Source organism: Panulirus ornatus, chromosome 59, assembly GCF_036320965.1.
Source record: "Panulirus ornatus isolate Po-2019 chromosome 59, ASM3632096v1, whole genome shotgun sequence".
NCBI classification, from domain to species: Eukaryota; Metazoa; Arthropoda; class Malacostraca; order Decapoda; family Palinuridae; genus Panulirus; species Panulirus ornatus.
In genome coordinates, this window is record NC_092282.1 from 7,387,116 (window position 1) to 7,410,047 (window position 22,932).

General features: G+C 39.0%; 1 protein-coding gene across 1 annotated transcript in view; it reads right to left on the minus strand.

Moving 5' to 3' along the window:
* Positions 1-21,107, minus strand: part of su(f) (cleavage stimulation factor subunit su(f)) — a 54,562-nt gene extending 33,455 nt beyond the window's left edge. The window contains exons 1-3 of the mRNA XM_071696316.1: positions 20,985-21,107; positions 18,454-18,645; positions 17,685-17,717 (exon numbers count right to left, since the gene is read on the minus strand). Of these exons, the coding sequence (XP_071552417.1) occupies positions 17,685-17,717; positions 18,454-18,645; positions 20,985-20,999 (240 nt within the window). The 5' untranslated portion in view covers positions 21,000-21,107. The remainder of the gene's footprint in view (positions 1-17,684; positions 17,718-18,453; positions 18,646-20,984) is intronic.
* Positions 21,108-22,932: the final 1,825 nt, after the last annotated feature.

Here is a 22,932-nt window from a genome sequence, read left to right on the forward strand (position 1 = left end):
CGAGAGGTAGTGCCAGAAAAAGACAGAGGCTGCATTTGTTCACACTCAGTCTGTAGCTGTCATGTGTAATGCACCGAAACCACAGCTCCCCATTCACTTCCAGGCCCCACAGATCTTTCCATAGTTTATCCCGGATGTATCACATGCCCTTGTTCTGTCCATTGACAGCACGTTGACCCAGTATACCACATCATTCCAGTTCACTCTGTTCCTTGCATGCCTCTCACCCTCCTGTGTGATCAGGCTCAAATTACTCAAAATCTTTTTCACTCCATCCTTCCTCCTCCAATTTGGTCTCCTGCTTCTTGTTCCCATATTTGCCTTTCAATCCTCAATCATGCAAAATCTCTTTCACTCCATCCTTCCAACTCCAATTTGATCTCCCCCTTCACCCTGTTGTATCCACTTCTAACAAATATCCTCTTTGTCAACCTCCCCTCACTCATTTTCTCCTTGAGTCCAAAATATCTGAGCAAACCTCCTTCTGCTCTCTCAACTATTGTTTTTATTACCACACCTCTTTCTTTCCTTTTTACTATGTGTTCAATCAAACCACCTCACACCACATATTGTCCTCAAACATTTCATTTCCAACACATCCACCCTCCTCTGCACATACTCATCTAAAGCCCATGTCTCACATCCATATAATATTGTTGGATCCAGTATACCTTCAAAAATACCCATTTTTGCCCTCCCACATTATGAACTCTCATTCCACACATTCTTCAGTGCTCCCAAGGCCTTCATCCCCTCACCCGTCCTATGACTAATTTCAACTTCCATGATTCCATGTGCCATCATATCCACTCCCAAGTGTCTAAAACACCTTCACTTCCTCCAATTTCTCTCCATTCAGTCACACACACACACACACACACACACACACACACACACACACACACACACACACACACACACACATCAAACCTGTCCCTCTACCTTGCTAAACCTAATAACCTTGCCTTTATTCACATTTATGCACAACTTACTGCTTTCACACTTCCAAACTTATTCACCATATTCTACACCTTTTTACTTGAATCTGCCACTAGTGTTATGTCTTCAACAAAAAACATCTGACTCACTTCCCCGGCCTCTTCATCCTCTACAGACTGCATACTCACCCCTCTCTCCAAAACTCGTGCATTAACTTATCTCCACCCCATCCACAAACAAATTTATTGGCCATGGTGACATCATACACCCCTGCAGCAGACCAACCTTCACTTGGAACCGTTCACTCTCCTGTCTTCCTCTCATACACATACCTTACACCCTTGATAAAAACTTCTCTGCTTTATTGTAGTGCTACCCTTTCCTTTCTCTAGGCCATTCAACAAGCCCTGCCTTAACTCCTAAGACATTTCCAAGCCATTCCTCTACTTTTGCCTCACACTTTAGTAACCTTTATGCAGATCCTCCCACCTCCAAAATATATTCACTGACAGGAGACATACATGTTGAAATACCCAAACTACCAAACATACTCCCATCAGAAGTCACACTCCCCAAACACACACACACACACCCTCCTGCATATGCTCAGGACATCACCCATCACTACAAAACTACAAAGACAATTTTAACATATCTTAGACCCTTCATGGCCATGATACAGCTTCAATAAGGAATGTGTATGGACAGTTTCTGCAGGGAAAGAGCATAAGTAAATGGATGATATACTAGAGGAAGCAGGATAAGGTCAATCCCTATTGCTTCTGAACTGAAAGTTGGAAGAACATAAAGCCTTTTATGGCAGGGAATTCTATCAATATTTATGCTAAATGCCTAATCACAGGCTCTACTTCAAAGTGCTCTTCTTTCTCATTTCTTGCTACACAGCCCTTGAAATCAAAAGAGCATTTGCCCTTACATTGAACTCTAAAGAAAGAAGATAAATAAGGCTTCTAAGGTAGGAATGTTTTCAGACATCTCGAAAAAGAGAATGGCACAAATCCTTGTTTGATAAGTAATTAAAGACTGTGATGTAATAAATAATAAAATGGATTCTACAGAAATGGCAGGTCATCCCTGGAGCCTGATAATTCTTTCCAGAGCTTCAGTGAGTCTATAGAAGCTTTTCAAACTATGGGTGTCTGCAGATTTTCCTCGTTTCATAAATTCACAACACTGAAAAAACTCATGTACTGCTATTCCTACATCTACTTTCTATTTCTGGAAAGAACTTTCTCATCCATACTGCCATTCTTTTGGCTTGTACCATCACTAATCTTAGATTTCCCAATTTTACAGTTTTCCGGATCACACCAGTAAGAAAAGGGAATTTACAGAAAAGTAGAGACTGCAAAAGTTCAGTTCTTGTACCCACACTGTCACTGTTGAAAGTTGGAACTACTAGGAGTAACTGTATATGCTGAGGCTGAGCTCTAGAGAGGAATAGGAGAGATATATCACAATACACAGCTGGAAAAGCTTGGAAACTCAGAGTTTCATTTTTAAAACATCTGCCCTCTTCTGTTCTTTTGCATTTAGAATACACATCTCAATCCCACACAGTACTGTTGGAATCACTGCACTATCAACATATCCAAAGCTTTTGACAGGGTGTGGCATTGGGGTCTCATCCCTAAGCTCCCCTCCCTCACTTTACTCCTTCATATTTAGCTTCCTCTCTCGCTCATCTATCTCTGTGGTTGTAGATGGATCAGCCTCCCCTCTTTCTTCATCAACACTGGTGTCCCTAAAGGTTCTCTTATCCCCTCAATCTGCTGATAATCAAATGCACTGACAACTCAATGCTGCATTCATTCACATTCTTCAAGTCTGCTCCTTCTCTCTAAATCTGCATCTTGTCCAGACATAGCTTGGACAGGAGGATATCACAGGGGGGGTAGACAAAATCTAGCTTAGTTTAATGCTGCTCTGACCTAGTTTCTACCCATATCTCTATTGAAAACTCCTCAAAACACTCATGTCTCCTTTGATGGCTCTGTAATTCCAACTTTTGACCCAAAAACATACTTGGTATTACTGTAACATCATCCACTCTTTCTTGGAAACCCCACATTATTGAAATAGCTAAGTCTGCCCATAGGAAACTGGGAGTCCTGTTATGATATCAAAATTTCTTTTCTATTGAACAGATACTCCATTTATACAAAGGATTGATTCATCCCTGTATGTAGTACTGATTTCACATATGGGGTGGTTCTAACACTGCATCCTTACTTAACATGGTCCAACTTATGAACTGTCCCAGGCTAACTTCAAAACTTGACCCCCTCTTACCTTACACTGCAATGTTAGTTCACTTTTTCTGTTTTGTAGGTATTACTTTGTTTTATGCTCCTGAGAGCTGGCTGCTTGTGTGCCCACACTACTAACTAGAGCACACATTAATCAGCAAGCTGCTGCATCACATTACTGTGTGGCCATTGGTAACTCAAAGGTGAGCTGTTATGATATTTGTTTCCTGCCTTATCCCTTGAAGCTTTAGAACTCTACCTTCTCATGTCTTTCCCAATGATTGTGACCGGGCACATTTTAAAGGAGGTTTTTCGCGTCCTCCAAAATTAGTAAATACTTTCCCTTGTCTCTTCTTTTTCCCTTTCATAATCCTCTCAGCATTTCACTTAAGGCCTGGCCTTGACGTGGGCTTTTTTCAGTGACTGGAGCTTCCATTGAGGGGAGGGGGAGATCTCCCCTCAAAGACAATTACCTAACTTTTCCCATGCTCCTAAATGCACCCAGGCCCTTTGCCCCATCACCCACCCTATGCTTCAGTTCATCTTCCAATGTTCCATCCTCTGTTATGTCCATTCCCATGTATCTAGAACACTCCATTTCCTCCAAGTTCTTCCCATTCAAATTCACACTCAAACCAACAAGTTTAGCCTACCTGCAAAACTTCATAGTCATATTTTTATTCACTCTCCCATACTCAAATGCCAGCTTATGCACTTTTTCATTTCAACCTGCCACCAAGTTATTTTCTCCTCAAACAGCAGCAATGCCTACCCTAGTATCCTGTTGACCTACCCCTTTCATTTACCTTCGCCACCTCATTCATACACATATTAAAACGGCCATGATGAAATTACACACCTATGATGTAGAGCCACCTTCACCTGGAACCACTAACCCACTTAACTTCCTATTTGCACACACACCAAAAATATCACATTCAAATCCTTTTTCTCCAAGTATTCCTTATAAAAATTCTTCAATTCAAACAACTGGTCTACACATCCTTTATCACTAATAAACCCACAAAGTTTCCTGTCTGATTCTCTGTGAATGCTACCACCCTCACAATCGCCAGTCTCATACAAGATTACCTGGTAAGTTCAACATTTATACCGCTGTGATTTGAACATTCATTTTTGTATCCCTTGCTTTTACTTAAAGGCAAGGCAATGAACAGGCACCTAACTAACCAATCAACAACACAGTCACCCCTTTCTTAAGAAACTCATTTGCAATCCAATCCATGCTAGCCACTTTGCCACATTTCACCTTATGCAAGGCTTTCATCACCACTCTGTTCAAGCCATTTCCCATAACTTTTGCTCCAAATACCTCCTTATCCTAAACCTCCCATATCTCCCATCTATTATCCAGCACCAACAACCCTTCATCATCCCTCAAGTTTGTCGATACTCCCCTAACCCATTGATCAGATGCCCTCTTTCTTCAGTACTTGCACTTTCTACTTAATCTCCCACCACTCTCTCCTTTACATCTAATCACTTGCATTTCTTCCTTGCAGTGTTTGCTTATGCCTCTATTTTATCTCTTTCAGTAGTAACTTAACTTCCCCATCCTTTCACTCACTACCCTTTCTTAGGTGCCCACATTCCACCTTCTGCAAGCTGCCCACTTCATCCATATAAGTAAGCAATGCTTCCTTCCATAAATTCCATTCCTTGCCTATGGTAAACACTACACACTATCCCTGCCATCAGTCTCATTGTAGTTACTCATGAGAATCTTTTTTTTTTCTTTTTAAGACTCGTCATGGTCAAAAGTCCACATTAAGGCCAGGCCTCAATTGAAACATAGAGAGAATTATGAAATGGAAAAAGAAAAGACTAGGGAAATTTAAAAACTTTTGAGAAAGTCAAAACCAGTCTTTTGTAATGTGCCAGGTCATAGTTATTGGGAGACATGAGAAAGTAGAGAATTCCAAAGCTTCAACATGTAGGGAAAGAATGAGATATCAAAATGGCCCACCGTTGAGTTGCTGATAGCCACATAATAATCGTGTGATGGAACAGCTTGCCAAGTATTGCATGGTCTAGCTAGTGGTGTGAGCACACAAGAAGCCAGCTCTCAAGAGTAAAAACCATTGCGGCATAGGACAAGGGGGGTCAAGTTTTGAAGTTTCTTGGGACAGTATATAAGGTGGGCCACTTTCAACTCAACTCTGTCAAGTAAGGATGCAGAACTAAAGTCGACCCAAATGTGGGAGCAGTACTCCATACAAGGACAAAGCAATCCCTTGTATAAACAACTGTTCAGAAGATAAGTTTCGACATTTAAACAGGACACCCAGTTTCTTAAAGGCAGAATTAGCTATTATTGTAATGTGGAGTTTCCAAGAAAGAGTGGACGTTACAGTAATACCAAGCATATTGAGTCAAGAGGTGAATTACAGAGCCGTCAGAGGAAAGGCAAGAGTGCGAGGAGTTTTCGATAGCGAGTTGGGTAGAAACTGGGTCTTGGAGGCATTAAACTTAACAAGATTTTGTGTACCCCACTGAGGTTTCCTGTTCGTCTCATTTTATTGTGGAAGCTGTGTCAAGACAAGATGTAGATCGAGAAAGAAGAGGGAGCAAAATTGAAGGATTTGGAAGAATGCAGTGTTGAGTCATCAGCGTATGAATGCATTGGCATATTTGTGGAGGAGAAATTATTGAAAAAAAAGGAGAAAAAGTGTAGGCAACAGGATAGAACCTTGAGGGACAGCACTGTTGATGGAGAAAAGGGGAGGCTGACCCATGAACAACCACAGAAATAGATTGGCAGGAGAGGAAGCTAGATATGAAGTGAGCAAAGTGAGGGAGTGAAGCCAAAAGAGGGGAGCTTAGAAATGAGACCCTGATGCCACACTCTGTCAAAAGCCTTAGATATGTCGAGGGCAACTACACATGACTCCCCAAAATCTTTCAGGGATGACGCTTAGACATGACTAAGATAGGAAAGAGTATCACCAGAGGATCTTGCCTTACGGAAGCCATACTGGTGACCAGAGAAGGCTATCATTTTTTAGGTGTTTAAGGATATGGGAGTTGAGGAGGGATTCAGAACTTTGGAAATGGTAGATGTCAAACAGTAAGACAGTAGTTAGCGGGGTCTGACTGGTCAACCTTCTTAGGGATGGGATATACCAATGCATGCTTCCTAGGAGAAGGAAAAGGTTTTGTTTTTAAATAAGAAACAGAACAGATGAGCCAGCACAGGTGCTACTTCAGAGGCACACTCTTTCAGTACAAGGGGATGTATGCCATTAGGACTATAAGTCTTGCTTGTCTCCAGAGAAAGAAGCACTTTTTGGACAGTTTAAAAAGAGATTATGGGAAGGGTGTAGGATTGGTAAGAGGAACCACAGAGGGTGAAGGAATGTTAGAGTCATCCAAGGTGGAGTTAGAGGAGAAACGAGAACCAAAGAGTTACTTAGCTATGGGAGAGACAGCTGCAGTGCCATCAGAACAGAAGAGTGAAGGGAAAGTAGAGCAACAGAAGTTGGTAAGAGCTGCCCTTTGCTAAAGACCTATCAGTGGATGACGAGAAGTTATTGCACTTCTTTTGATTAAAGGAATGCTTCGCCTCACAGATAACGTGCTTGCAGCAATTACAGGCAGTGATAAAAGCTGAATGGGAACCAGAGGAAAGAAAGTTTTTCCAAGTCTGATATGCCTGATCTCTTGCCTGAGTGGCCTCAGAACAGGAATAATTGAACCATGGATTGGATGAAGAGGTCATTTTGGAGGAAGAGGGAATAAATGCTTCCATTCCTGCAAGAATGACATCTGCTATGTGTTTGGCAGAGACAGAAGCCTTACCACATGAGACAGTAATTTATTTAAGGAAAGTCAAAAGTTAGATAAGTTATTCCACTCAGCTTTGTTGAGGTACCAGTATGTACACTTAGAAGGGGCTGCTGGAGGGGGAGGTGCTCTTAGAATCACACTTATGAGAGTGTGATCAGATGAACCAATTGGGGTGAGATTTTGTATTTACAGCAGGATGGACTAGAGGTGAAAAAATCCAGAATATTAGGAGAGTGGTCACAGCGGTCAGGAATATGGGTAGGGTGGGAGATAATTTGCTCCAAATCATTGAGAATGGAGAACACGAGGGCTTCAATTCCTCCACCATCTGTATGGACAGAATTCATCCATTCCCTATGGTTGAATGTTGAAATCTCTGAGGTAGAGGATCTCGGCTTGTGGGTGAGAGGATATCACAGTAGACTCAAGGTCTTGAGGCATGCAACATGTGTGTTGATGTTGGAATAGGAACAAGCACCACCTTTGAATTGGAGTCATGAGTGGAGGTTATGGTTAGATATGAAAAAGGGACTGGTGAGAACATCATTAGACAAATGTGTCTGATATAAGTAAGATATTAGGAGAGATAATAGACAGATGGTGTTCGACTGAGGAAAAGTTACTGGAGAGACCATGAATGTTGGAATAGAAAAAGAGGAAGGTCTAGCAGATAGGGAAAGGGTTATAGGAGGGGCCAGTGCTACTACTGCTAGAGTCCTCCCTCTCATTAGCAGTAGAGTCAGGCAGAAACCGAGATACTTAGCACCCCATGATGTTAATTGTTTTGTTTTCGCTCACTGTATGCCATTCTTCACCAAATTTGTTCTAGCATTGCCATGCACAAACCTTTTCTTCAAGCTAACTCATTTTTGTCACCCTCTTCCCATCCATGACATTTTCCCCTTTCCAAAAGCCATGACAAACTTTCACACTCACTTCCACCAAGAAGAGATATGGCATCTACCACTTTCACATTTTACATTCTCTCTTTGCATGCCTATTCACCCCAACCCCATGAGAAATATGAATAAGTGATTCAGAATGATTTTAGCAGGAATACAGTTGGATGGTGGGGGGGGGGGGTCATCCTCAGTAAACTTGCATTATGAAGGATATTCAATAAAAGTTGTGCCTAATTTTCTATTCATATAATGAAGGGATAATGGAGGGTTTTGGTAGATGATTCTACTTGTATACCTCTCATTAGGCTGTCTAGATATACCTACACAGCCAGTTGCAGTTGCTGCAACTGTAATGAAGGCATCTCTGTATGTGTATGGGAACCAATTTCTCTTCGAGTATGAAATTTGGACATCTGAAATTTGAAGAGCTAGAAAATTTCAAGAAAAAACAACCTCTAATGTCCTCCCCGTAAGTGCCAGCCACTTAATACCCTCACACATATATGTGGTTTGAAAGGGTTAATATTCCTAGGTACTGTACAGTAAGCTCAAGTCATTTGCCAATGATGCTTTACTTTTGTTTGAAATAAGAGTAATCTGTAGACAGAAACAAGTCCTTCAGCAAATGTTACCAGACTTTATCTGCATGAGTTTACATCGCATGTGAAAAGACACCTTTGGTGAGGCTATATCATTAAGAGTACAGTCTCTTCAGAGAACTTCTCCAAAGTAGTCTCCATTTCCTTGCCACTAGAAGTAGCACAGTATTGGGCTTTGGGAGCCTTTAGAAGGGTCCTGAGTAATACCAGGACTCTCACAGAAACTGTTCCTGGGTTATGTATAAATGAATAAAGTTCTTCAGTTTACCCCACTTGCTTGCTAGCTAATCTCCCATACACTGATTCTTAGTGTGAAGGGTGTAATATATCTAATACCCTCTTTCACTCAGATCCTCTCTCTAGCTGTCTTGTGTATTATACTGAAACAAGAGCCTTCATCCACAACTAGGATCCACAGACCTTTCCATGGTTTCTCCTGACCACATCATATGCCCTAGTTCAGCCCACTGTGACAGCACATTGAATCCTGTATACTATACCACATCACTTCAGATCACTCTCCCTTGCATATGTCTCACCCTACTGAATGTTATAGCCCCAAATGCATAAAGCATCTTTCACTCCAACCTTACAGCTTCCCCAATACCAACATCTACACCTTCTTAGTCATTCTCTCAATAAGTCCAAACCATTTCAGCCCACCCTCTTCTTCTATCTCATACTTACTCCTCTTACTACCACTCCTTTTTCTAACACTATTAAATCATATTTAATCAACCCTTCTCACACCACATGTCCTCAAATGTTATATTTCCAAAACATCTTCCTATACGTACCCAAGACTTACTCTCTTGATAAAAACTCATTGCTTCTAGTATGTTTCTTCCTTCACCATATACTTATAACACCCTCCAAAAAGTATCTCTATCAACTGTCATATCCATTCTCCAGATGTGTATGCTACATACAAATCCTTCAGTTTCTCACACAAATTCTTCAAAGCAAACACCTATACATCCTCTGCTACTGAGAGTGTACTGTTCTTTCCCAGTCTAATGCTATGTGCATGCCACTACCCCCTCAGTCACCAATCTTACATACATCTTGCCTGGTACACTCAACAAACTTATACTTCTGTAATTCGAACTCCCTTTAAGAATGGCACTAGTGCCATACAGGCATTCCCCCAATCCACAGGAACTTCACCATGAGCCATAAGTTATACTGAAAATCCTAATTAAGCAATCAACAATATAATCAACCCACTCTAAAGATACACAGTTGCAATCCTATCAGCTTCAGATGCTTTGCCGCACTTCATCTTATGCAAGGCTTTCACCACCTCTTCTCTTTTCACCAAATCAATTATCCTGACTTTCCAAAGCTCCATGTCTAAAATGTCTAACATTGCCACCCTAGATAAGAACACATTCAACAGTCCTTCAAAATAGTTACTCCATCTCCACTTCACATAATCTCTGCATGTCACCACTTCTTCATCTACCTGTTTCACTTGTGCTTCCATTTGCTTTCATATTTTTCCTCATGCTATTAACCTCCTTCCCAAAAATACTCCATGAAGTTTGGTGACACAGACTTTCCCTAACACTCACTTGCCCCTTTTTCAGCTCCTTCATCTTCTTGACTTCCAGCTGCATTCTTTTGTCCATCTTCTAGTCTCTATCACCACTTTACTATAAATCATGCCCATACACTTCTCTTTCACCAACAATTTAATCTTCCTCTATCATTTTTCTTCATGCCCACCTCCCTTCTTTCCACATGCCATAAACTTTTGCACATGTAAACACTGCTTCCCAAAATACCTCCCATTCTTCACCCACACCCCTAGTTTCGTTTACACTAACCTTTACCATTCTATACTCCTCTCTTGGCATCTCTTCATGCAAGCCTCTTTACCAGGCTCATTCACTTCCATCACCCTCTTCCTACCCATATAATCTTCTATTTTCCTTCATCCTTTACAAACATATACCCTTTCATCTACCACAAATCAAACAGACATTGCACCAGCTGCCCCTCTTAGCCCATTCACATCCCAGAATCTCTCTTTTGCACATCTCTCAGTTAGTACTTGATCCAGTTTATCCACTTACCATCTTCCCCACTCACCCTTGTATACTTACGTCCATCTTTTTAATCCTGATATTCCCATTCCAGTCACCAAAACGTTTTCAGCCTTTAGCACCACAAGCTGTACAAAATTCTCATTCACAAATCTGGGTATCCCTTTCTCCTAATTGCATTCGTCTGCAACCTTGCATTCAAATTAACCATCAGCAGTACATGATCCCTTACACCAAAACTGCTAACACATTCAGCTCCTAAAGTACTTACCTCTCTTTCTTTCTCTTCTCCTCTCCTCATAGAATGCAAGAGCACTGAATAATAACTCTTATGTAATCCATTTTCAGTTCTGTTCAAAAGTCTGGGGCTCATTTCCTTACACACTTTCACACATTCCCACAATTCTTCCTTCAGCAGAAGTGCAAGAGCTACCATTGCTTGTGCCCTCATACAAACTCCTGAATTTACCCTATAACATTCCCAGACCATTCTTACCACTTCCTCTTGAACCTAGTTTCACTTTGAATTATAACATTCAGGTTTATGTTATGTACCAAGAGCACTCCATGCATCAAATTGGAACACAATAAAAAAAAAAAACTCATTGGAAAGAAACATTTCCACATCTTTCTCATCATGAGCTATGAAATGCACCATTCATACTATTTCCAAGTGCTCAACCAGCACTGGAATAGGCCAGCACAAAGGCAATGATATAACAGTATTTTTTTATTACTTTTGAATGCTAATATATCAAAGGAATCGTTTTTTTCAATTTCTCATTTTTTACACCCTGATGGAATTTCCAGACAATGCCCAGTGTTCATGGGTTAAATGAGAATGCTGATGCTAAAGAGTACACAGTATCAGTGTTGGCTAATGCCATCAAACAATTGTGGCAAGTATTTCATGTGATGCTTATGTCACTTTATGAATATAATCATCACTAAAAATACTGACTTATGGTCAAAAACACTAGAAACAAGTAGCAAAAGGAATTTGAAATGGGTCATACTGGAAAGTATCTCTGGCAGAGATCTTTCCCCCTACAAAACAACTCAAAATTAGGCATAAATAGTAAGCCTGAAAAGACCTCTATAAAGAATATATATTCTTGAACTACCCTGTATATAAGACTGAGGAAAAGCTTTTAGTACCTCCTAGAAACTTATGAAACTGTGGGGTAGCCTGCAATCTAATTGCAAAGATGCATTGAAAAAAATGCATTAAGAAATATTAGCTACTTGCCATAATTACAAATATTCACATTGAAGTAAATGCTTCAGTAGCTAGGATGACAATTATCACACTGAAAACCCAGACATATGATTAAATATTTATAAAGTTACATGTAGAACTAGAATGAATAAAAGGAAGTGAATGCTCTAAATAAGCTTCAAACAGTGCTATTACAATGTCATTACTGAGAAACTGGAGTCTTGTTTCAAGTGGATAATCCAAGAAGGGAGAGAAACCTTACACCAGACAAGAAAACAAGAACTGTTTCTCCTCTCTTTATTCACAGTGCAGTAAATGTTTCACAAAACAATACAACTTACTTGAAGTTACAAGTTGCCCAAAAAGAAGTAAAAATAAAAAATAAAAAAACGCCATTAAAACACGTGGTTGAAAATTATGAAGAATTTATTTTTTCAAATGCCCTACACCAAGCCCATACTCATACCAGATCATTAATCAAATATTCAGTGTTTCCTGAAAGGGAAATTTATCTGAATACAAGAGTAAAACAACATAAGCAGCCTTGCTGAGCTAATCAGGTTTATAGATTCCAAAAGCCAAAAATTAACTTCTTGATAGAATCACTCACAGCAACATTCTAGTTTTCCATACTCTTACAGTCAAGTGAACTAATTTCTCATTAGGCAAAAAACAACGTTCACGCAATTTTTGCTACACTTCTTCAATTCAACATAGATAACTTACAAAATGTCATGTAGGAGTGTCAATTAAATCGTTAGGTTAAAAAGTATTTCAGAAATGGAAATTCATTGAAAATTCCTTTTTTTGAAGTGCAAGATACTGATAACAGCATTTACAGTTAATGTCACTAACATCTCTGAAATTAGATAAACATAAATACCAAGTAAGGTTTTATGAATGAAAGAAAAAATTGAAGTTGCTAACATTATCATACTTCAGCAAAAAGCCTATGTGCATACGATGGAACTCTAAACGGCAATCTTAGCTGTGAACGAGTCACTATAGGAGACAGGATAGGAAAGGACCTTGATAAGTCATGCCAGAAATGGAAGGGGTAGGCATTCAAATTCACAATAGTTAAGAAAGGGATGTAATAGCTCAGTGGGAGGTTGAGGCATGTCACACCAATAAATCTGAAGATTAATTTGGGTAGCAGGCACATGATGAGTTAAAAACGAGTTACACATGAAAATTAATACTATAGCCATTGTATAGTGAATTAAAAGGCAAACCTGCTTTAAGTCATCATTAAAAAAGTTTCTTTTAATACAGTATCCAACTTGGCACATGCAAACTATGCCCTAGTCATGACCACCTCAAACGAAAATAAAATTAGAGTATGAGAAAAGGAATGCAAAAGAAATTAATGAGCTACTTAAGGCATTTTTATACTCGACTCCTAAAGGTTCTGGAAAGAAGTAAAAGTGAAAGAAGGGAATTCTATAGATCCCTGTTCATGGAATTATCATTACTGTCAATCCTCATGTGGTTAGTCTCCATACAGAAACAATGGAAGGCTGTAGCCAATCACATGCCACAGTTCCAGATCTTTGTGGCTGGGCCACACAGAGATTGCTCATGAAAGCATAAGCCAAATTAATACCAACAGAAAAGAGAGAGGGCAGCAGTATCACAGTAAGTGGAAAGATATAGATGATTAGATGAGAAAGCAGAAGAGATAACAGAGTAGTGAGCTTTTGATTCCACTTGCTAAGAGAGATTGAAGAGCCACCCCAGACATTCTTCAAACTTTACTTTCTTGAATGCTTTACACTAACAAGAGCATTTAAAACTAGTTTATCACCAGTCCCTACATAACAGGCATTCCTTGACTAGGGACTGAGCACTATAAGGTTTAACAATAAGTACACAAGAAAGGAACATTTTCTTAAGTTGTGTGTGTATATGAGATACACAAAGTAGACATTAATATATTCTAATATCTTTAGAGATTTTTCTTTTCATACACATTTGCCATTCCCTGCATTTGCAAGCTAGTATCAAGAACATATGACAGAACCTCACTTGGTTCCCTTCTCTGATCCTTCTTATGGAAAGTAAAAACAGGAGGGGAGGTGGCACTACTACATAAGATATGTATAAATAAGGGTTTAACCCTCCAAACCTCGTAACAAGATTTTTCCTGTTTTAAGGTGCAATAAGCTAAATGTAACAGAAATCAAAATATTCTGGTACATCAAGAGGCAGAATGGCTCCAAATAAAATCTGTAACTGCCCTTGATGCAACATATTTGCAATTGCCACAAAATTTGGCAATATTCCTAAGTGAGCTGCTATGTATTACATCTATCCCTGCTAATTCTTTACCGAAATATTATTTCTTACACTATCCCCACCAACATTCTGTACTTTTTGATAATAAAAAATGACATACTTAAGTAAATGAGAAGCTATCCAAAATGATCAAAGTAAGAAAGTGCTGTGTATTCATTCAGCAAAGCATTAAGGTATTTTCACGCAGCAAGTGTTACCATGTTAATGAACAACATTACTATATATATGAACAACAAAAGAGGAAGAACATGGATTTCCTAGCCTCTCATCCCCCACAAATTTAGTCAAGTAAATTAAGGATCCACTGGACTTAGTCTGGGATGTAATGAAATAATCTGTATGTTCCCAACTTTGGTCCGGAACACTTAATGTCAGAAGAATGAGTCATTTTGGAGTAATTTTTCTCGAATTTACAAACATATAATGCTCTCTCTTCAATCATACTCATAGTTTTACACAGTTTTTATTTTTTTCATACATATTTGCCATTTCCCTCATTAGCGAGGTAGCATTAAGAACAGAGGACTGAGCCTTTGAGGGAATATCCTCACTTGGCCCTCTTCTCAGTTCCTTTTGGAAAAGTAAATAACAGGAGGGGAAGATTTCCAGCTGTCCATGCTCCCTTCCCTTTTCGTCGTCTTCTATGATTCGCAGAGAATGCATAAGAAGTATTCTTTCCCCCTACCCCCTTACTCATCTATCCACTAATAGCAAGCATAATATATGTAAGTCCATTATGGAATAGAATGCATTGTAACAGATAGAACCATTATTTTCAGCTAAAAAATTCCAGTTTCATTGCATTATACATGACAGCTAGGGAATGGCTGTGAGCAAGAGAAGCCATTTCTTCATTTGTTCCTAGCACCACCTCTAACATGAAAGGCAGCAAGTATGAATATGTACATGTATATGTCTGTGTATGTATATGTATGTATATGTTGAAATGTATAGGTACGTATATGTGCGTGTGTCAATTTATGTATATACATGTGTATGTGGGTGGGTTGGGCCATTCTTTCATCTATTTCCTTGCGCTAACACGGGAGACAGCGACAAAGCATAATAAAAGAAACTAATATTTTCTGGGGAAAGGGGAGAAAGCATACTTCCCATGTATGCCCTGTATGTAGTAAAAGGTGACTTTGGGGGGGGATCTTCCCTTCCAGTTTTACTTTTCAAAAAGAAGGTACAGAGAAGGGGGCCAGTGAGGACTTTCCCTCTTAGGCTCAGTCCTATGTTCTTAACTACCTCGCTGATGCAGGAAATGGTGAATGCATGGTTGGTAAGGTTATTTAATGTATGTATGACTCATGGTGAGGTGCCTGAGGATTGGCGGAATGCGTGCATAGTGCCATTGTACAAAGGCAAAGGGGATAAGAGTGAGTGCTCAAATTACAGAGGTATAAGTTTGTTGAGTATTCCTGGTAAATTATATGGGAGGGTATTGATTGAGAGGGTGAAGGCATGTACAGAGCATCAGATTGGGGAAGAGCAGTGCGGTTTCAGAAGTGGTAGAGGATGTGTGGATCAGGTGTTTGCTTTGAAGAATGTATGTGAGAAATACTTAGAAAAGCAAATGGATTTGTATGTAGCATTTATGGATCTGGAGAAGGCATATGATAGAGTTGATAGGGATGCTCTGTGGAAGGTATTAAGAATATATGGTGTGGGAGGCAAGTTGTTAGAAGCAGTGAAAAGTTTTTATCGAGGATGTAAGGCATGTGTACGTGTAGGAAGAGAGGAAAGTGATTGGTTCTCAGTGAATGTAGGTTTGCGGCAGGGGTGTGTGATGTCTCCATGGTTGTTTAATTTGTTTATGGATGGGGTTGTTAGGGAGGTAAATGCAAGAGTCCTGGAAAGAGGGGCAAGTATGAAGTCTGTTGGGGATGAGAGAGTTTGGGAAGTGAGTCAGTTGTTGTTCGCTGATGATACAGCGCTGGTGGCTGATTCATGTGAGAAACTGCAGAAGCTGGTGACTGAGTTTGGTAAAGTGTGTGGAAGAAGAAAGTTAAGAGTAAATGTGAATAAGAGCAAGGTTATTAGGTACAGTAGGGGTGAGGGTCAAGTCAATTGGGAGGTGAGTTTGAATGGAGAAAAACTGGAGGAAGTGAAGTGTTTTAGATATCTGGGAGTGGATCTGTCAGCGGATGGAACCATGGAAGCGGAAGTGGATCATAGGGTGGGGGAGGGGGCGAAAATTTTGGGAGCCTTGAAAAATGTGTGGAAGTCGAGAACATTATCTCGGAAAGCAAAAATGGATATGTTTGAAGGAATAGTGGTTCCAACAATGTTGTATGGTTGCGAGGCGTGGGCTATGGATAGAGATGTGCGCAGGAGGATGGATGTGCTGGAAATGAGATGTTTGAGGACAATGTGTGGTGTGAGGTGGTTTGATCGAGTAAGTAACGTAAGGGTAAGAGAGATGTGTGGAAATAAAAAGAGCGTGGTTGAGAGAGCAGAAGAGGGTGTTTTGAAATGGTTTGGGCACATGGAGAGAATGAGTGAGGAAAGATTGACCAAGAGGATATATGTGTCGGAGGTGGAGGGAACGAGGAGAAGAGGGAGACCAAATTGGAGGTGGAAAGATGGAGTGAAAAAGATTTTGTGTGATCGGGGCCTGAACATGCAGGAGGGTGAAAGGAGGGCAAGGAATAGAGTGAATTGGAGCGATGTGGTATACAGGGGTTGACGTGCTGTCAGTGGATTGAATCAAGGCATGTGAAGCGTCTGGGGTAAACCATGGAAGGCTGTGTAGGTATGTATATTTGCGTGTGTGGACGTATGTACATGTGTATGGGGGGGGGGGGGTTGGGCCATTTCTTTCGTCTGTTTCCTTGCGCTACCTCGCAAACGCGGGAGACAGCGACAAAGTATGAAAAAAAAAAAAAAAAAAATATTTATATTGGAAAGGATCACAATTTTGTGCGTGATCAAGGTATTCATATGAGTCCACGGGGAAAATGAAACACGATAAGTTGCCAAGTGCACTTTCGTGTAATAATCACATCATGGGAGACACGAGAGAAATATAAGTCAGTTGATATACATCGAAGAGACAAAGCTAGGACGCCATTTATACTTGCAACTGGACAATCGCATGTGGAATATATATATATATATATATTCCACCAGTTACAGTTTATGATGTCCTATTCATTTGAATAATTCCTATCTCAAGACTATATTTATTATGAATCCATTTCTGATGAATGAGAGGGCTGTCACCTTCCTGCTTAAGAAGTATGCCTTATTATATTAAAAAGGCATAAAAGTACTGCTCAGAGTTTAAATTTTGTTCTAGATGGCTTATGGCACCTTAAATCAAATATACTTAGTGTTGGGTTTTACCTAAGTATTCTGATTGCATACATTCACTCATACACAGAACATCCTGCATTTACCAAATATCTTTAGATCAAGTATCATCAATCACACATCCATTTGTGCTGAAAAAATTTATTTTTGGAAGTGAATGAGGCTAAGGACCTCCTGATTACAAACGTAATTAGCTCTCAAGACTGCTTGAAAAATAAACTACAAGTCAATATGCAAGTTTTTATTGTTAAAAGATTGCATCTGAAACAATATCTCTGACATACCTTTTCCACTCTCTCAAAATTATAAGACCTCATCTGGAAAAGAGAGAAAGTCTATATTAGTGAGAGATGATGACAGATCATAGACATATATATATGAACTGATTTCCTCAAAATGTTCTCACCAGTTACTAATTTTGTTCTATCAAAATCATTAATATTTTTGTTCTATTGAACTGAGACTTAAGGAAAAAGCAAAGCAAAAAAATATCTACAGCAATATTAATGTACAATCCAAGTCATAAATATTACAAATTTACTTGCTCAGGAACACGAAATTAGAAGCCAATTCGTCTAACAACACTTATCTGATAAATTAAGGATATATAAATGATCTGTAATGCTGGGTGCACTAAATTCACCCCATGTTTTTCTAGTATGGAATAGAAATACGGATGCTATACATGATAGGGTACCAACACTGCAATATCTATAATTTAGAGAGACTGTCTGCTTATATACAAGTACCTACGACCTAGTATGCCACTAATCAACCCATTCCCTGTCTTTCATAGCCCTCAGCCCCCTACTATCAATTTATTAATGCCACATAAGACAAAAAAGATAATTTATACTCCCTTAGTAAAAAAAAAAAAAAAAAAACTAAATACTACCATTTCAAGCAAAAATTTGTGATTCCATAGTTAAAAGGGTGGTGGAACTACACCAAAAAATTACCAACACAAAGTCATTTCATTAAATAGTTCAGGGTACAGTGTTGTACTAAGATCCTGAACAAAGATCAGTGAAAATGACCAACACCCTAACTTACCTCTTGCTCAATGAACATCTTCCAAAACTTGCCAGTGGTGGGGAAAGTAGTTACTAAGCGTTCAAAGATTGGCCGTGCAGTGTCTACTGAACGATTCTGAGCATCTCTGATAATTAAGCTCCATGCTTCCATATCATAAGGGTTGGCCTCTGTAGTTGCCCATGCTCGTCGGAGCTTTTCTGTCCCAAACTCCTGAAAGATAAAGTTGGTATTACTTTTTTTTTCATACTTGACAGCCATTTCCCATGTTAGTGAGGTAGAGCTGGGAAGAACAAGATATTATTCAGTGTAGAGGGGAATGTCTCCAGAACCAGCAACCAATTCTTGATTTCTGCAGACTTAGGATTCGGCTGACCATAGTTCAAATGAGATTTCACATCACAGCTTAGGTTTTAAATCTTATGCTGGATTAGAAAAATATGGTGAACTTCTACCTCTGAATAACTACACAAGAATCTGAAGAAACTGTGAGCACTTGCAAGATCTCATGTGGACCCAGCCCTACTGGTTCCAAAGCCTGAGGAAATGGGTTACAGGTTCCAGACACACTCCTACAATAAAAATAAAAGATAACTCACTAGAGCAAGAAGGAATTGCAATCAAGTAATCATTACAGTGAATAAAAATACAACTGCTCAAATTTATCAAAACATGGCATAATACTGCATAAAGTATCACTAAAACTATAGAAATACTGTGCTGTGCAACCTAATATGTATTGCTAAATCTACAGGCGTACTGTATTGTGCAACCTTAGTCAACAAACTTGTAATTTATTAAGGCATCCAGCCAACCACAGCGTAAGGCTAACCTCTTTTACTTCCATAAAAAATCATTAAATGTTGGCCAAAATATAAAATAAATATTTACATATAAGCCTCTAAAGCCCAACTGGTAAAACAAGGAAATTAATATAATTACATAATCCCGAGGACACTGTGGTTTATGCACTTTTAAGACTTTGTGCTGCAGTATGTAGCAGGAAAAGGATTGACTCTCCCAAAGCGAGTTCTTCAATAAGAATGAACTTCTTTTCATTCATTGACAAAGCTACAACCTCCCTATGGTGACCATTTTAATTGTGGTGCAACCACATGCTAGCAGAATCCAGCAATGGCTGATCTTACATAATTAAAGGATTTTATTTCATCTAACCATAAAACCGAATAATTTTGATGCAACGGGAATATAAGACAAACAAAGCATGATTTTGATCATTATCTTTTATTTTACATCAAAATAAATATCAACAGCAGGGAAAGTTACGATGATCAGGGAATATATAAAGGTTTAACATTACAATGTAACAGCTATGTGACATTACCCAATGTAAAATGAAATTGTTTTATGTTGCTACAGAAAACTGTGGATACTCAAAAGTTTGATGCCATGGTTGTATCAATGCAAGCTTTATTCAAGAGGTGCTATTTCCAGTAAAAGGAACAGCTTCACAAGTTCCTTAAGTATTTTAAATGATATTTAACCAACAATGAATTATGTACTATATTTTTATCTTTTCTGCACGTAAAGTTGGAAGGCTCATGGCTGACAACAAACATCCACCTGCTGCTTTGGTAATGATTCTACAGGCTATCAACTTGTCTGTACAAATTAAGACACCAACTGAAGCTCTACAAAATCTGAACAAGTAGCTAGGTGGATATTTGTTGTCAGCCATTTGAAGTAATTTGCTCAGGATTCACTAAATGCTTGAAGTCCAAACATTACTTTTAAAATGACATTGGCATCATTTGTGTTTGTGTTCTAGGTGATAATTCTTATGAAAACTGTATGAATCAATTCTTTACAATGTACAGTGATTTTGGAGCAGTTTTACCCCTCATTTTCCTAAGCTTATGATTTAAATTCTGTCCACAAGTGAGTTCACTGTTAAGATGCTACCCAGATTTATAAAATTTACATAACTTTTCTCCTTAGCATATATGATGTTTTCAAGATCAGACTGAGGTAAATCAGGTTAAAATTTGTGTGCATAATTTCGTCGTCTAATTGGCATTGGCTATTTTGCCGCTATGTTGATATCTATGGGTCAAATGGTATTATGCCGATATTGTTTACATTTACTCTAGTGTAGTGCGCCTGTGTATTTCATCAGAAATAGGATACATGTTTTCGTTGACAGCTTTTGATGACAGTGGTAACAACATGTTTCTGAGTTAGTGTAGTATTAATGCTATTCTTTCTCCCTTAATCGACACCATAGTCTTAACCGCTAGCTTTCGTCCAGGACAAGTAAAACTCGTTAACGTAAAAGTAATAATTCATACATCATCCAGTTATGTATACGAGCTTCAGTAAACAGTTAATCTGAAAAGTTAAAGATTACTGTGCATTTACAACAATGACCAAAATTATGAAATTGACGCCAGTCAGCTTCTCCAATGGAAACTACGTATGTCTGCCAAATTTTTCCTACAACATTCTTTTGACCAACTTAAAAACGTATACAACTCTTATACAACTGGTTAAAACTGCTTATATTAGAACTATACTATAATTAATGTTCCTACCGGCACTTCAGCCATTTCCTCCACGTAGCAATTCCTCTCGTCGACTTCACTACCTCCACGCACTATGTCGAGTCGAGGCAGCTTCCGAACCTCTGCTTCAAACAATGGTTACCTTGAAGCTTCGATCCATTTTAGCCAAGCTGTTTATATATTTAATAACACATTTCATATACATTTTATATATATATATATATATATTATATATATAATATATATATATAGTGTATACGTGTGTGTAATAAAATATATAATCTAAGCTTAGACTATGTTAAGAGACCAGTAATGAAGGAAACTACTTTGAATTTATTATTTTAATTTCCACTACCTGCTGCTGTCATCACACACACTGACGTACGAAACTTTACGAACTGATAATTTACCTTTCACGTTCCTCTTTCAATGAGTTTGGTGTAGACACGCTTTTAGTAATATATGTTTCAGATTCAGACCCGAAATTTTCTTTATGTATGCTGAAGATAGCCATCCATGTGATGAAGTTATGAAAGTGAGAGAACTGAAAATTTGTCAATAAAATTGAGATATGTAAGCAATTGGATTAAGACACTTAAGTACCGTAAGTTACGTGAACAATATGTAAAGGAAGTTTAGGGTCAGTGTGTAATAATACGTTTTACAAGAAAGGAAACCAACGAAAAGTGGAAAACTGCATGTAAACTTATAAATAAGAGCAAAAGAGCAGAGCAAGTAACGGGTGGTAGGATGATGTCAGTGGTGAAAAATAATGGACGCTGTACTTTACAAGCATATGAGAATATTTCAGTGGAAAGCGTTTACGGGAAACAAATGCGTTTAGAACGAATTTCATACTATGAATGAAAATATCGATAGTTCTAAAGGGTTTTAAACCTCTTAGAATCTAACCATATTATGAGCAATTGTGTGCAGATTTTGGAGTCGCACGACAGCGTTTGGTAAGAGTAGTGGCCGAATAAGCAAAATGAGCTTCATGCTTTTCATAGGTACGCCACCTCCCTCCTGCCCACAGTGAAGGCATAATTAGAATCGTGATCATGAGGCTTATTCCCCTGCTGGGCTGGCTCGCAGCCAAGCCATCTGCAGGGGTTAGTTAATGATAATTATAAGAATATTGATTATAACGAACGATATACTTTATTAACTACAGCCAAAGGCTGAAATTTGTAGGGAAATATGTTGAAGCAATAGTTTCATCCATAACTCCGATAAGGTCCAAGCAATGATTGAAGAAAGTCGAGACCAGTATATTTGAAGTTGAACCCACTCTTGATACGTGGCGTAATGAGACCGTGGATATTCATGCATGTCCTTTTCTGACCTTTTCCAGCAACTCCTAATAGTCATGGTTACTTAGTCCTTTCGGGGGCAGTATAAGCGAGGTTGAGAAGAACGATAACGTGTGGATGTATTCTGGTGCTAGAGAGTTTGTTGAATTAATTAGATGTAGATAATTTAGATAAAAAAAAAATTGTTCCATCTTAGTTTGTCTTCCAGAGTGACACCGAGATGTTATTGAACAACCTGGAGGGGTCTGGGACCTTGTAAGGTAACAGAAGTTAGTGGAAGGTTGAAGTGCATGAGAGTTTGGTTGATGGTGACGCGGTTGGCAATACTCCAGTTCTAGAGGCTGTTAAAGGGCAATTGATTAGGGAGAGGTATTGTCACCGCTGACTCCATTGGTAAGAGGCGTCGAACAGATATTATTCATAGGGATGAGAAAACAAAGGAGGTGCCATCTCTGTTTCCTGTGGAACGCCACAGACGAATTATGCTTGATGATGGAGGCGCGGGAGGATGGTGAAACTGCTGGAGAATTCTGAACCAATATGAACATTTAATGAGGTGACGAAGCTGTGTGTGTGTGTGCTAGACATCCCCTTTCAAGATATTGATTAAGGCTATGTCTGAAATATACAACGAGTTTGAATCAAGGTTTCGCGGATTTCCAGAA